Source organism: Morone saxatilis, unplaced genomic scaffold (assembly GCF_004916995.1).
Source record: "Morone saxatilis isolate NCDOM2014 unplaced genomic scaffold, NCSU_SB_2.0 Contig17, whole genome shotgun sequence".
NCBI lineage: Eukaryota > Metazoa > Chordata > Actinopteri > Moronidae > Morone > Morone saxatilis.
Window position 1 is genome coordinate 6,652,916 of NW_023339729.1, and position 16,334 is coordinate 6,669,249.

The 16,334-nt window shown below is 41.7% G+C and overlaps 1 protein-coding gene across 1 annotated transcript in view; it reads right to left on the bottom strand.

Annotated features, from left to right (window-relative positions):
- Nucleotides 1-16,334, bottom strand: part of grk4 (G protein-coupled receptor kinase 4) — a gene marked incomplete in the record, with an annotated part of 39,932 nt that overhangs the window by 12,710 nt on the left and 10,888 nt on the right. Inside the window, 7 exon segments of the mRNA XM_035660029.1 lie at nucleotides 1,614-1,754; nucleotides 2,068-2,131; nucleotides 2,723-2,815; nucleotides 8,151-8,251; nucleotides 9,096-9,173; nucleotides 10,281-10,393; nucleotides 15,976-16,071. Coding sequence (XP_035515922.1) covers nucleotides 1,614-1,754; nucleotides 2,068-2,131; nucleotides 2,723-2,815; nucleotides 8,151-8,251; nucleotides 9,096-9,173; nucleotides 10,281-10,393; nucleotides 15,976-16,071 — 686 coding nt within the window.

Genomic DNA, 16,334 nt, shown 5'->3' on the forward strand with positions numbered 1-16,334 from the left:
ATTCGTTTGAATGCAAAATACAATTTCACCGCTAGATGGGAGAAATTCCTACACAATGTACCTTTAACAAAACACCAGCTAATAAAGTTAATCTTCCTTATTTCAGGTGTATTTCAGCATTGTTTTCATAGAAATTTAATGGAAATAAATTACACATGCAAGGTTATTCCAGTCTCATCACTCTTAAATTTCATTTATGACACATAGACATTACTGATAGCTCCCTTTCAGGTCTTGCACTGTTCCTATAATGTATCATCTTACATGTTAATGGACTGTCGACTGTAAATTTCTGCCCGTCAGTACTTTGGTAGAGCATGGAAGAAATGAAAAGCTAGGTGACTCCCTAAAAAGCGTTCAAGCTTGGCATTACAGCACCAGCCAAAAACCACCGCTTACTCATGACTATGGCTCAATTTATGAAAATCCTCCATAGGAAAATCAGCCAAAAGCAACGCCACCATTAAGAGCTTGAAGCATGGTGGTACGGTGGCAGGGTAATGATTTTTTTCTTTTCTTTTTTTCTGGGCTGGCACACATGCTCTGAGCAGGACACTGTACTACTTTCTTCTCTATGCTGTTGCTCTATTATGAAACTTAAATTGTGCTGCAAAATTCCTCAGGGCAATTCAACGTAGTTGGTTTGCAAAACAATGAGTCTTTGGAGGGTGCTAAAGCCCCCTTGTCTTTTCCTGCAGTTTGTGGTGTTCTAGCTAAAGCACCATACAGTAATGCTATAAATGGCCTATGTACTGGTTGTTTAGTTTGGTTGGACAACCAGGAAGAGCAGGTTTAATATTGTTTCCTTATGAAAGGAACTGCAATGCTTCTATGAATTTCTTTGGAAATCATTTTCATATTTTTCTACAGACCGGTGCTTCCTCAAAATCGGCCCTGAAATCTGACACTTCCTGCTCTGACAGGTGCAAAAGGGGCATGGGTTAGGGTGTGTTATTTTTCCTTACAATCTATGACACACACCTGTCAAAAGGTACACAAACAATCTGCATGTTTGAGTCAATATATCAAGAACACACACAAATCTTATGGCAGCAAAACAGATAGCAATCACATTTTAGAATACATTCACAGATGATTAAAGGCTGACAGTATGCTCCAAATGAAATCAGATTTGGCATGTTTGCGCAGGCATTTTGCCTGTTTATTTAGCAGGTTTATTACCAAAATAAATTTAGATTTGGCTTTGATTGCTGATGCGCATAAAAAGCTAAACTTACCGAAATGTTTGCACATCCTTGCAAACTGCCCTGCAGTGTGCTGTCACCTGCAGCTGGTCAGTTATATCAAATGGGACTTTTCTTTCCCCCTTTTGTGGTTTTATCCCAGCGTGTTTCTTTCCACTGCGACTTACAAGCTCATCAAACTGGCCTGGACGTCACTGAGCAAACTTGAATTTGAGTCACAGCAACTGTCTGTAACAGCTGATCGACAGCCTTGCACACACACCATTTTAATTTCATTTGCAGGATTCTGGAGCCACAACAAGCAATGCTCTCACATACAGAACGCACGCAACACTCACACAGACACACAGACAGACAAAACAGGTACATTTCTGTTGAAAGGTTGAATAATAAAAAGGTAGTACTTACTACAAAACTACTGTTAACTTTTTCTAAAATGCGTTTTTCGTTTAGTGCCATTGCTTCACCTTTTCTTTTCTTCACTCGTTTCTTTTCCAGCTTTTTACAGGCGTACATCTTACCGGTGGCACGTACTTGGCAGGCACAAACCTGGAAAACAAGCAGCGAGGAAACATTATCACACACACATGCACATAAAAAAAACACACTTTAAAAGTACAACTAATGGAAGTTAATGTGTCACACCACAGATTTCTACACACAACCTTAAGTGAGTGGGGACATAAACAGCACAGCATTAACTAACTGTTAAAGGCTACTTGTAGCAACTTAAATCATTAACATTAATGTCTCATTTCCAACTTTCTGTGTACTGTGTAAGGGAACATAAAGCTGCCTCAGCATCCATCATAAAAACTTTAATAACCAGTTAGTTATTTCCATTTCACTTCTGGACACTCACCTCGCCAAATCCACCTTTTCCTAGTACTCTATAATGTCTGAAGGTATTTTTGGTTACTGGTTGCCTGCAGGGGTGGAAAGAAGAAAGACAAAAAAAAAAGACGTAAAATACCTGATATGTTATGCCATTCTCTCAGACCATGTGAAGTTGCAGACAGAGTAATGCTCTAATATATTATTAATTCATCCTGATGGCTGCTGTTTCCACCCTGCTTCAGTTACCCAGCCATTATGCAAAGCATCATCAATTATTTACTGGTCACACAGAAACACTGATTGATAGCACCACCTTTGTGTTTTTGGTGCACCTTCCCTGCTACTAGTCTATATATACTGTATACTGGAATGTTTGACTGTTCATTTATGGTTTGTAAGCATTCTTCTGCTATATATTAAAACAAGGTTATCATCATTCTTTTTTTATTAGATTGATTAATTATGTACTTTATTATCTGTAGTTGTTTTCCTTGTGAGATAATTAATCATCAAAAAAAAACAGTTTGGACAATCTGCTGATTGCAAACAAAGAAGTCTTATGAACGATGCAACCTTAAACAGAGAATGTGTGTAAGATTACAGGTGTCATTTCTATGTAAGAAAAAGGAATGGTTTGCATGTCTGCTTTACCAAGTGTGTAATCTGTAGTGACTACCCACCTCTCCAACCATTTCCACTGCAGGAAGCGAGAGAAGTACATGGACTCCTGGTAGGAGGAAAATGGAGCTCCACTCAAATAATCACGAACTATTCTGTAAGGAGGGAGGGAGAAAGAGGGTTGATGATCATTTAATAACAAGGTAATAAAGATGTAACAAGAAACCCAGGACAAAAATACAAGTGCATGTAAGGTTTCTTGACAAATCAGACAGAAGAGCTGGCCAGCGTTCCCCAGAAAACGCCTTTTAACCTTCACAATGACTACAAGCACACACATCCTCTCTATCTGACTAAACCCTGAATCACATATGTGAGCATGTTTGTGTATGTCGGTGTGTTCGTGTGAGTGTGTTTAGGCATTGCCGGCTGTGTTACGGTTCAAAGCCATTCTCAGTGGAAATACTGGAAAAAACATTCAGTGCCGATACACCACCGTGAAAAATGAAAAATGCCTTTGAACAGAGACATTCCACTCAGCTCAACCAGGAAACGGGGGATTTTGGGGAAACCGGTTTTTACTGAGCAGGAGGTTGAGCGGAACATCTAATCTCACCTTGCCTCGCACGTGAATGTGGGTGAGTCTCTCCGAATGTCATACATTCAGACATAATCACCCCCCCAAAGAAATGACATTTTGTAAAAGTCCTGGATTGAGGTAACAGAAACCTGTGATGACACAAAAATAAAGTTCTCTGAGGAGAGGAGGGGCTCATGAAAGGTCACACCCCACAGTCCCCTCCTCGTTAACCGTCACTCCACCGGGAGTTGAAAGAACATGACTCTTTGACATGACCCTGCCAACATCTCAGTATTAGTGTCCTCTTTCACTGCTTTGACTACAGATGTTGTTTGACTTAAACAAAATGTCCTCTTTAACACTGTTGTACCAAACAGACATGAACTGAACTGTACTGAGACAGGTTCACAGTTACTTCAAGGGCTATGGAAAAAAATAATACTGTCCTTGCTGCCGACAGATAACATAATTAAACAGAGAAAAGAGACGAATGCCAGGGGAAAAACTTTGACATTACTACACCAGAGTTGTGGGTCCAATTCTTTAATATCAAGTGTTTAGCCCTTTCTCTTATTAGTAATTACCCAATTACAATGATCAGTTATCATCAAATACAACCAGTAAAGTGTTAACTGATGTAGGCAGGATCAACCTGGGAGTAGGTGAAATAGTAGAGACCACAATTGGAGCCTACAATGATGTACAGTTTTGACTAGTGGTTTTGACAGCCGACTATTCTGTGAAATCCCTAGTTCACTGACGTAGCAAATATTCAATTGGGACAAGAAAAATAAGTTACCAATGCAAGCTTCTGATGCAGAGTTTATATCCAGCACAAGACAAAAATCTGTCATCCAAAACATGATCAGTTGCATCATGGTTGACAGACAATAGGGGCTTTACACCTCTCACGGCCAACTATGAAGCTGAAGAAAGCAGGTTTTAAGAGGTCCCTGCATCAGCTTTATGTATGAGCCAAAAGGCCAGAGGTGAGTACTAGTACTACTTATTTACCCGAAGACAGGCATGTCAGAAACACTTAACCTTTTTCCGCGTCCGCATTTGTACTCTTCTCACCCGTCTCCGTGGATATTGGTCGATATGAGTGACAATTTCATATAATGTGACTTCAACAATCCAATTGGTGCATCCCTAGTTTGAAGAAGTGTTTAGTCATCTTTAACTATTATGTGGAATACCTGTAGCACTTAGCCAACAATCTTACTACAATTGCAACCATAAACATAGGCAATTAACATCAAATTAAATCAATAATATCCTTAGTTTGGGATTCGGTCAAATACAAGCGTAAATGTAACTGAGCTGTACTACTTCTAAACCATAGCAGGCAAGAACCGTTAAACCAGTACCACTGTCTCTCCTGCAGACCAGTGTGATCTCCACTGCTAGCCTATAACAGACTAAAAAGACTAAAGACTAAAAACCATGCAGTAGATATTCCTCCTCAACCACCCAAATGTTGAAGAGATGCTCATATTTGGCAAGGAGATTTTCCCTGACCATATTTTAAAATTACTTCATCACTAAAGAGGATGAGGAAGGCTGCCTGTGGTTAGCAACAGCCCTGGGGTGGCTGTTCTTGGCAAAGGGCTCGGAGTAGGAGTAGAGAGTTTCCACAAGGGGAGCACCCTCTGCTGTGTAAAAGAAAACTAAATTATGTCATCATGGGACCTAGTTGCTTTACAGATGAGATGAATGTCCATCTATCCTTTGCAGTGGAAGAACTGTGTCTACAGGACTTTATCAGTCTGTTCTCAGCAGTGTCGGAGTTCACAGAGGTTTTACTAAAAGCATGTACATCAAAGCTCAATTAAACTAATTAAAATACCCTGGAAAGTTCTTGTGCCCTGTAACCGCCACACATACAATACAATGTTTTCAATACAATCATATGGCAGCATATGTTTTTTCCTGTATCAAGTTCTGTTTCAAATCTGACATTAAACCATGGCCTGAATGATGTTCAGGTCAACTGGCTTCACTCAGTCTTACGAAACAAAACTGGTCCCGGACACTTTAAGAAAGGGGCTCCAGAAAGGCAGGAGCCTAGCAGTGCCTGGCCTGGAGTCTCAGACAGACACCACTGGGAGTAGAAATAAACACAGCTACAATATGGCTTTTGTTACACTAAGGGAGAGGGAGAGGAAAAGAAAAGGGGAAAAATCAGCACACAGACCTTTGTCAAGACCGGCGATACACAAAAGACAATGATACACATGTTCTGAAGGCCACACTTCACTCTTGGTGTGACATAACCGTATGTTCTACTGCAGCAGAAGAAAATCCATGAGTGAGCTATTACATTTCTGCAAGTGGGAGTGTGGCTCTGCCAAAAATCCTGTTTCCCCGTGCAGCACCATGCTTTCCTACAGGCTTTCCCTCAGAGAAAAAAATAAATAAATAAGCCCTGGGTCAGAATTACATATCGGAATAAGAAATTAAAGAAAATTAAAATTCCACAACGGAATATAAATAATAATAATAGTGGAAGGAGTGATGACCAAACTTGAACAGGAATCCCATTCAAAAACATCTGCAATGCTATTACTGCAAGGCTTTCAGTAACACAAACACGTGCCTGTGTTGTGCTGTTTGTACACTCTTTGTACACGCGCTGTTTTGCCCCCGCTCTTAACACTTTCTTTCCATTTCTCCCTTTTGCTGTCCTTTCACTACTCTCCGTGGGTTTTCTCATGCTGTGCTTTCTGACGGCCTGTCACTTCCTAGCTTGGTGTGTTTTAAATCCAGTCGAGAAGTTTGAATGGAGTGGATGCTGTGCTTCCCACGGCACAAAGTGTGGAACTTCGCTTTCTCACACCATTTCACTGCCCTCCCCAGTGGCCTGTTGGCTACCCAGAGGTGTTAAAATAGAGATGCATGCAGAAAGAAGGGAAGGAAACAGGGCCAACAGACCATAACCTGAGATGCCAAAGAGAGAAGACAGGTGTGTGTGTGTGTGTGGTGTGTGTGTGTGTGGTGTGTGTGTGTGTGTGGTGTGTGTGTGTGTGTGTGTTGTGTGCTGTGTGTGTGTTGTGTTTCTAGCTTCATTCGGCACACAAGCCACCCGCCTTGCCCAGCTCAAACTCCCTCTGATTTGCTTTCTTTTACACACTAACACACACACACACACACACACACACACAAATCTCTTATGTATCTGGACTGCTCATTTTGTCATCCTCAAAACTCTGAGGCAAACCGTACCAGCACACACAATAATGAAGCTAAATCAATAAGCTAAAAACAAGATTAACTTGATGTCACACCTCCGTTACTGCAGCCCACAAAACTACTCGTCTATATAACTTGGATAAATCCATGCCTGGAAAGCAGATTCATTACAACATAAAAGAAAATCACCAACAGTGTATGTGTCCTTCAAAGTCAGCATGACCAGCTTATGAACCATATGGGTTATTGATTTTAGAAATCCAACAGCTCTTGAACAGCTCTCTACATATGTTTTGCCAAAACAGGATCGCAGGCTGAGAACACAACTCAGTGTTTTCCCAACCATGAGTCCCGCTTCTCCTGAGTTCCTTCTAGCAGATTCCGGTATTCCCCCGGGGAAGCTCAAGTGAATCAGAAGCTGGCCACAGCGTTTCCAACCCAAATCTGTCTGCTTGCGTGCGTAAAAGTTGGGACATCACAGAAACTCAGCTCTCCCCTGGACGAATGAGGAAACATGGATTTTTGTGTATCATGGATTGTACTGTACGTATTGTATTGATGTTTTATATTTATGCCATATAGTTTATCTTTATACTTCTTCTTTTGTTTAAAATTCATATTGCACACGGTCCCTGACATACAAATTCAATTAAATAAAATGCCTTGTATGGAAGAAGCTTAGGGTCACATGTCATTTGCAAATCACTTTCTGCCAATTCACTGCCAGCAAAATCTTTCAACAAACAATGTGTATACTTGTCTATTAAGCACTTTTGCGATGTTTTCTGGTTAGGAACAATAATCAAAATGTATTATATTACCAACATCATGAATCTTGATATACTCGCATCACAATTCTAAATTCCCTTTAATTAACATCAGAAAAGTTGCAACAACCTATGATATGTAACTAGAACTGCTGCCAACCAATCATCACACAGTACAGGTCAGCCATCAACAATCTTAATCGACACAAACACATCAGAGATGAACCAAAAGGAGACCAAAAAAAAAATGTAGAGAATGAAGTATAATGCACTGACGCAAACAACAGTAATTAATACATTTATCATAATGTAAATGTGCCAACTTATCATGATATACATTCCACAATAGATCATTCAGTTGACGTCCTGAGCCACAGAAACTAACTGTGACAGAGTTAAATTATTGGGCTAATAGAAAGTTACGTCGAGGTGTTTGAATGTGTGTGTCTATGCAATGAGAAGTACATTCGGGGTAATAATCCCCGGTCTGTTTGCTTCTCCTGGCTCTCAGAGCAGGAAGCAGAAACACCTGCAAGAGTGTGTGTGTGTGTGTGGAACACTGAGGTGGCTGTTGTTTTCATGCCAGCCATCCGGATGCTCTCTTTGCCCACCGCTCTTTTTTCATTCGCCTCCACTGTGCATGTGTGTTTGCAAGTCTGTGTGTGTGTAATACTGCACTCCAGGTGCCAGCTGCCTCATCATCACTAGTGACAGGGTGCTCTAGTCCACACGGTCTACAAACACGCACACACACTTTTTGAAGGAACAGGACGCTGTTGGTGCCACTGCACTTTGACGGCCAGACTCAATCAAAAACAAAAACACAAAGTCTATACGCTTCCAACAAACAAGCATTTCATGAACCAACTGAATCCTATCGCAACTAGTCACAAGTCACAGAGTATAAAAAGGACCCAATATGGCAGATATGTGGAAGAGATGGAGACTTACTTGGTGCAGTCATTGAAGAGCTCCTTACACGGACTCTGCTCCAGCCTCTCCCGACACCCAGCTACCACATCCTGGGGTACGTCTGGCAGATGGGCTGCCGACTTGAGGGTTAAAGAGAAAAAGACAGAGAGTGAGGCGGATAGAGAGATGAGGGACAGAAACAAAGTGAGATCATGGTGTAATATGTCTGCAGACTGTCAAGGTTATGAAAACAGATCAAAACGTTATCAGTTGGCTCGTCCCTTTCTGTTTGTGAACCTGTGCAGTCTGGGTAGTAGGGCATGACATCAAGGCTGTGGTCATACTTCACCTGTTCAGTCCAGTTCAAAACAACTTGGGTTCATTTGTCAGTTTGGTCCAGTTCATTTAGTGTGGGCAGGGCGCTGTAAACTCTTTTGAGGACCGAAGTGCACCAAGCTTCAAAATAAAGGTCTTGGTGTGGTTGTGTTGAGATCACAACAAGTGAAACCCACAAGACTGTGTGATATGGGTTTGTGACAGTAAACCCTCTGAAGCTAAACCTTATACATCTACTCTAGCTCGCACTATAGGACAGCCTGTTTCCTTTACTCTATTTCTAGGTTTGTGGTATTTTATGAGAAATTAAGTCTTGTTAGTCTCAACCAATAACGCTAAATAACAAACCACGAGAATAAAAACAGAGAGAACAGTATAAACTGCTTAATACTACTGCATATAGAGGTGCTACTACCACACCAGTAGGGAGGGGTTGATACAGTGCACCACATATGATAAATTATGCATCAATTGCAAATATGTTTTTAGTCATTAATAAATGTGAATGTTATGATAACATAACAAAACAGAGACATTTGAGATGCACTTCTGCAAATGTGAGCAACAAGTATCTTTAATGGATATAACAATAATTTCTACTGTCCTTATTGGCCAGCTCAGTTAATTAAGCAAGCGTGTGCATCTTACCCCATTATTAAAGTATGTGTCTAAAACATTCAGTCCACAGTCCCTCCTCTTCTCGTCAGGAGCTAGCTGGTACATGGCCTGTCAGAGAAAAACACAAGTGTGAACAACAGCAGCAGCGTAGTAAGGCGTACTCATTCAGCCATCTTTAATATCTCTCCAAATAAGGTCAAAGAGAGAGAGACGGGCACCAGAAGACAGAGAGGAAGTTTGAGACAGGGAAGAGAGAAAGAAAGGTTGGGTTAATAAGGAACAAGGGAGAAGAAATTAAAATAGAAATGAGTGTTGGGCTGCAGACAAATAGAAACATGTTACTGGTGACAAAACATCTCATCTTAGTCAAGGCAGCAAACTGGCAACCATGTTCATCTTCACACTTTGCCCGTTACATCTGTCATCTACCAGGCTTTAGTTTTCACCCCACTGCACCATCACAGATTGTGATTTTGGTCAAATATGGCTGTAGGCAGGGAGAAGGTCTGGAGATTGACTGCTTCGAGCCATGTGTTTTGTTTGAAAACAAGCTCGGCGGAGAGAGGAATGGGCTCGAGACGTGTGACTACACATCACAGCCAAGACATGAGGTCTTCAGTGGGACCAACAGCACACATTAAGCACTTAAAATGTTGCTAGTTTCATTTCTTTTTGTCTTCTGTCTTTTTGTCAGTCAGTGTATGTGTGACTCCCAGTGTGCGTACCTACGAGCCTGTCGCCCTACCTTGAAAAAGACTAATGTAGGTTCTTATTAAATAAGCATGATCCCCCCCTGTTTTCCTTTCTCGCATACCTCCAGGGGCCTAGACACAAGCTTGGGCCTGTGTTTGCCTGCTCACCCAGGGGACCTGCCTCTGACGTGGGCTTGACCTCATGGAGGAGTGCATGGAGGAAGGGGAGGGGTCTGCTCTTTGACAGCCTGTCTAAGTCACTAATCACCCCCTACGCCCACCCCACCCACCACCCCAAGCTACTGCCAAGAGCAGGCAAAGGACCAAGCGCTGCCTTTCCTCTCCTATTCCTTGCTCTGTGGGCCCAGATTCTGGCCAGTCTCATGGGAGAAATAACAGAGAGAGAGAGACTGGGACACAGAAACAGGGACAGACAAGTAAAAGAGGATGTGTGAAAGACGGATAGCTGTAAGAACATCAGAGAATAAGCAGGTAATGGTAACAAGTTCATTCAAAGTCTTACCACAGCGTCCATAAACTCAATGCAGCGCTTCAGTTCTGGCCTGGTGTCACAGTACTGACGGAATAACAGCCGACCAATGGGCTGCTTCTCACATAGACTGGTGTAGTCCCTCTCTGGGAGGACAAGAGGAGAGGGGGACAAGGGGGGAGAAAGATGGAGAATTGTCATTACACTGGAAATATACACTATAACAGCGGTTCCAAACATGGGGATCAGGACCCCTTGAGCAGTCACAGTATGAGTCTTCAAAGTCTGAGTAAGAAATGATTTTAAAAAAACATAAAATCTTCTTCTACATAAAATTATCAAACTTGTTTTCCAACTTTTCTCAAAGCTTTGCTTTTTTGTAAAAAAAAAAACAAACAAAAAAAAACAACATTCTCAAAATATCATTCAAGCCTCCAAAAAAATTCAAACAATCTGAGAAGGTAAACTGAGTGAACCGCTCATAATTCAGACATGCAAGCAAAGGAGCACCAGTGAAAGGCAGTCACAAATAAGCCATGGATGCCTTTTTCATGTCATCTGCAGTTATAAAGTGGTCCCGTGTGATTAGACTAGTTTAGCTCACTAGCTTAACATACCTGTGATTATTATTGCAACAGTCATCCTAGCATATATTTTCCTGAGTTCAAAAAATGACATTACTTCTTAAACAAAAAATAAGAGCCAACATTACAGTCCCAAAAACTTCTCCTACGTAGTTAGCCTCAGTTTGACAACAATTCTGTAATTATTTAAAAAAAAAACTAAAACATGAACCTTGGTTTTTAAATACTTATTCCAAACTAAATACATACTACTACATAGTACATTTGTACAATAAAAACAAAACTTTTCCTGCTTAGCATATATAAACAACATATCCCACGCGTTAGCCAATGAAAGCTAAGTTGTAGTTTTCAATGGGAGCTGGAGTTGTTGTTGTTGTTATCTTTGTAAACCAGACAAGGGGGTCAACTTTTATTATCCAGGACAAAGGAAGATAACCTTAAAATATACAGAGAGAAAATCCCAGGAACACCACTTCCAGAAAAACTCATGAAAACCAACCAAAGTTAACTAAAACAGACGGGGAAAACTTTAAAACTCATATCTTTATTAATGACAAAATTAGCCACTTTATAAATGCGTATACAATGTTACAATGTGTATTTTAGATAGTGTGGAAGTTTAAAGATATATTGCCCTACCTTTGAGAGGAACTATTGTATCATGTACAGTAACATAGCTAAGGTAGACTAATCTCACTGATGAACATACTATGAAACTGCAGAGATACTAAAAGGGTGAGAAAATATTTGCTTGTCGTAGCATGCTACAAGATGCTAAAAACACGACACAACGCACGCCTAAGTGATTGTTTCTCTATGTGTGTCTGTGTCTCCTGTGCAGCTGGCCCCAGCCTATTAGGACTAATGGCGTCCATTTGAGTCATATTTCCTCTGGTACCAAATGAGGAAGAAGACCCAGGACGTTTTCCATCACTGGTTGACAGTACAGACACGCATACACACACACAAGATAAACATGCAAACAAAAATAGGCCACACACATTCACGTACACATGCGCACTTGTGAATAGAGGAGGAGGAGGGATGCATGGGATGAACATTTCTGAGTGGTGACAGCTACAGGACAACCTCCAACAGTAAATCAAATCTTCACAACAGTCCTCCCAGCTGCACTGTTTATTACACGACGAGCGTTCCCCTCTGCTCTGCAGCTCGGTGCTTCTCATTCAAACTCACCACTTATATGACCACAAAAACAAAGATATCACTTTAGTGTGCAAACAGTAGCGTGTAGAGATATGATATTTTTATTGCTTCCCTTTCCACTGTGTGACCGCTATGTTTTAAACCTGAAGAACAAAAGCTCTTTCAGAAAATCTCACTGAGAGATCTTTCACTGTACTGCGTTGCACTTGCCTTCAGATATTGCCTTTCATCTTTGATCACCAAGTTTTTGGAGGGCCTGCTTTGGTGTTTCCCTATCAGCAGTGTTCAGCTGTGAGCTGGAGCTGGGAAAGCCCCTCACACTCATAGTTGATAAAGGCAATTTGAGCGCATCTGCACAGGAAAAATGTTTGGAGCAGTTTGTTTGAACTTTGAAATGTTTCCTCCTTTAGTTTGATTCATCTGGCCAGGTGGGAACAATGCCGTTTTGAGTTGTGTCGAATCAGTGCCTGAAAATGTGAATCTCTCTCTCTCTCTCTCGACAGGTTATCAACACCAATAAAGAAGCCTCTTGTGAGTACATGTGACTTGTGTTTATGAGCTGGTTTGTTTGCAAATGGGCAGTGTGAACCTAAACAAACCAAATTCAACAGTCATTTTTTCCAGTCTGGTTCAGAAGAAAATGGACTGAATGAAGTAAAGTTTAGCTCTCTCAGTTTGCATCGTTACCGTCTGCTCTTCAGCAACCAAAAAGCTAGAGATTATAGATTATTCATTAGTTTATATTTTCTTATGGGAATTTTGTTTTTCCCACGCTGCACTGCACCAACAGGTTTAAAAACATTGGGTTGATACTCTAGTTTACAATGAGACACCGGATAAGGTTTCAGGTAATTGCTGGTGTTTCTTGCCACTCAGAGGCCATGAGAACCCACCCTCTGCTGAAGCACCGCACAACAGATCGCTCTTTGAGGTGACACACTCCAATTTACATAATAAAAATCACAGAAACTTTTGTGCAATGTTCTTGAAAGGGTTTCCCTGTTTTTAAGTATTCGACCCACTCTGCAACACACCTGACGCTAAAACGACCCATGTATCCAAGTTAATGGAATTGAACCTTTTAAACCCTTTTGCTCAGTTTTCACTATATTTAATCATAGGCTTATAGCACGGCCATGCCATGCATTGTTATTTTCAGAATAAGTAAAGCTTTGGCATTCCAGTGGTACTATACAAGTTTGGGATATTTACAGAATTTCAAATTATTTCATTTTCTGGCCTGTTTGTCCAGAGGTTTTCAACATAAAACAAATATGTGTATATGAATGAATAGGGGAGTGTATTCCAGTGATACATATATATATATATATAAATCATTTTGATGAGACATTCTGAGCCTTCTGTAAAAACTGTACTGAAAACCAAAAAAAGCACATTTTATGGATTTTGGTACAGAGTTAAGACATGTTTTGTCGACTGTGGTGGCAGGCCTTTACTTGGTATTTAAATAGAAGGGAGTTGTCTCAGCCCGTTCTGTCTATACTGTGTTATTTTTCTCTCATAATTTGTTTACATTTTAACAGTGCACAGAGTACTGCAACTTGGCAACAATCTATACCCATGGACACATGAATGATTTTAGGATCTATGTTTTCTTAACTTAATGGTAAACAAGTCAATTTTCTAAAAACACAGCATACTCCAGTGAGAACTACTGCAGAGGCCATTCATGTCAACCTACTGGGGGAAAAAAATATGTAAAAAGGATGATAAATGTACACTTTATGTACACGTTTCTAGTTTTTGCAGCCTTAATGAGTTGGAAATACAACATTAAGTGTGTCAATGTCTGTTTATGTCACAATAGAAACCATGCCTCAATGACATATGTGTCTTTGAACATTCCCTCTCTTTATCTTGCTCCCTTCTTAAATGTGGTTCTCTTAATGTTCACAGTCTACAATTTGGAACCGAATCCTTAGTTCTGCAGGTGAGCAAAGACCCAAAAAGAAGCCACGGTGTATTTGGCCTGGCTCTGAGTTAGTGTGTGAGAGCATGTATGTGTGCCTGTGTCCAAGCTGATCCCAGGCTCTAAATCATTTGAATACGAGAACGTAGGCCAGCATTCCACGAATGAAAAATGTCCTCTTTGCGTAAGAGAACCCTCTCCTGTGTCCTGAAGGAAAACAACTGTGAAAGTAAGACGAGAGAAAGAGAAATAAGAAGTTACAAGACAGCAAGGTGTCAGAGAAAATTGGGACAGGAAAATGAAAGGACTGAAAATAATGAAGGGAGAGTTGTGAAGCTTGAACTAGCCTGGACTAGTAAATGCCTGTGCCAGTGAAGTAAGCTGCAATTACCACTTAATTAAAACTCCAATTTAGGCTGAGACCGAGTGAGTTAGCGAGACAGTGAATGGCCATCCAAATGTGCACGCGTGGAAGCAATGGCTGTGCATTCCTTTAAGGCAGTGCCCGCAGGGATCACAACCAATAGGTGCAGATGTACTGTATGTATTGGATGGATACCAGAGGAGAGAAAAACGGGAAGGGGAGATAGAAGGAGAGGGAGAGGGGGGGAGAGTGGCCTAAGGCTGGCAGACAAAGAGGCTGCAGCCCACATAAAGTAATCTAGGCTTCCTAGAAGTCCTGCACACTTGTCAAGGCTAAGGTCAAATGCCTGACAATATCAAGACACAACAAAGCCACTGCTATCAGCCACTATACTGTATCCTTCTATCTGCTGTGCCCACACTGTGTACGGGCATGCGTGTGCGTCTCAGCACACTGGGGTGTGTGTGCGCGCATGTACATGCCTACACGTCTGTGTGTTTAACTGGCAAAGGGATTATTTTGATCCTGCGCTCGGTGTGATAGGGAAATTACGCAACAGCATCTATGTAATAGTGACGTATGTAACCCTCAACAGCTGCTGCATGGATGTGCGCGTACACACACAGCCCATTTTTAGAATCCTCTGCAAAGTTATAATTCAAATGGCAATAAATACGTAAGCCATGACAAGTACAATGCTTCTTCACACTAAAGGTGGCATTTATGTGTTGTTTCTAAGCAGGTAATTTAACGCCTCTGACAACGGATACGTTCAAGTTTATGATAATTAGATCTGCGAGTGATGATTTGTAATGTGAAGACAAAACGACAAGGAACAAAATCAACACTGAGTAAGAGATATCACCATAGGGAGTATTTGTGGATCTACATCTCTTTCACTCAGCCTCCCTCCTTTCCTCCGGCTCTCTCCTGTCCTTAAGAGATCTTTCCTCCTGTTGTAGAAGCCTCTCTCCCTCTTTCTCTCTCGGTTTCTGTTTTTCACTCGCTCTCTCCATAACTCTCCTGTTCTGCCACTCTTATGTTGCTCTGAAGTGGTGGAAAGAGGGAGGGAGAGAGATACAGATAGTGGGAGGGGGAGGCATGGAGACAGAAAAGAGGGAGGGAGAGTATGTGGGGGAGGGTAGCACTGCAATCTCTGGCAGAGATTGCTGTGACGCACTATTACACACACAGGCGCGCACACACACACACACACACAAACACAAACACTCGAGAGTGCTGTGGCATTCAGAGGACCAGGGTGGGGGGTAAGATAATGTAGCCCAGGAGTAGAGCACTTGTCTAGGCCACAAAGAGAGACTACTTCCCCTATCTTTAAGTCAAACCTGGATGTGGTGAACAGGAAGGAAGCAGGAGTGAAGACCTTTTGATTTGGTGTGTTAGCAGACAGACAGTCACTGAGACACACACATAATGTTAAGAGAGACTTTGAGATTAAGAAACGGCTGTGCACACAGATTCCCTGAGTCAGACACAAACACACACACACACACTGATACATACACTGTTTCCTGTCCCCTGCCTGTAACTGCGGGTGGAGACGGGTAGAAACAGGAAGGAAGTCCAATCTGAACTTCCTCCCAGAGTCAGACCCACCCCAACGACACAGCATGGCACGTTATCTTTTTGCCTCACGCACACACGCACACCGTTTCTTACCAATAATGCGGCGTAGCTCCTCACACTGGCTGATATGGGGGAGTTTCAGCATCTCCTTCCATTTCTTACTGCGACCATTCCTCTTCCCTCCTCCACCTGGAACACAGAGAGACATTTAAAATCAGCCGTCAATTAAGTCACGGTTTTAACATTGCACTTGGAGTCTTCCAATGGTTGGCATTTTCAACTCGAGACCAAGAGGACATCCAGCCTAACGTGTGCGTGCGTGCGTGTTTGTGTGTGTGCTAGATCATGTTGACCTTGCAATGACCAGAGGCAGGGACAGCTGGTTCATCTCACCAGTCGCCTCTATGCATCATGACAGAGCATGTGGTGAAGAATGTTGACAGCTTCAAAGA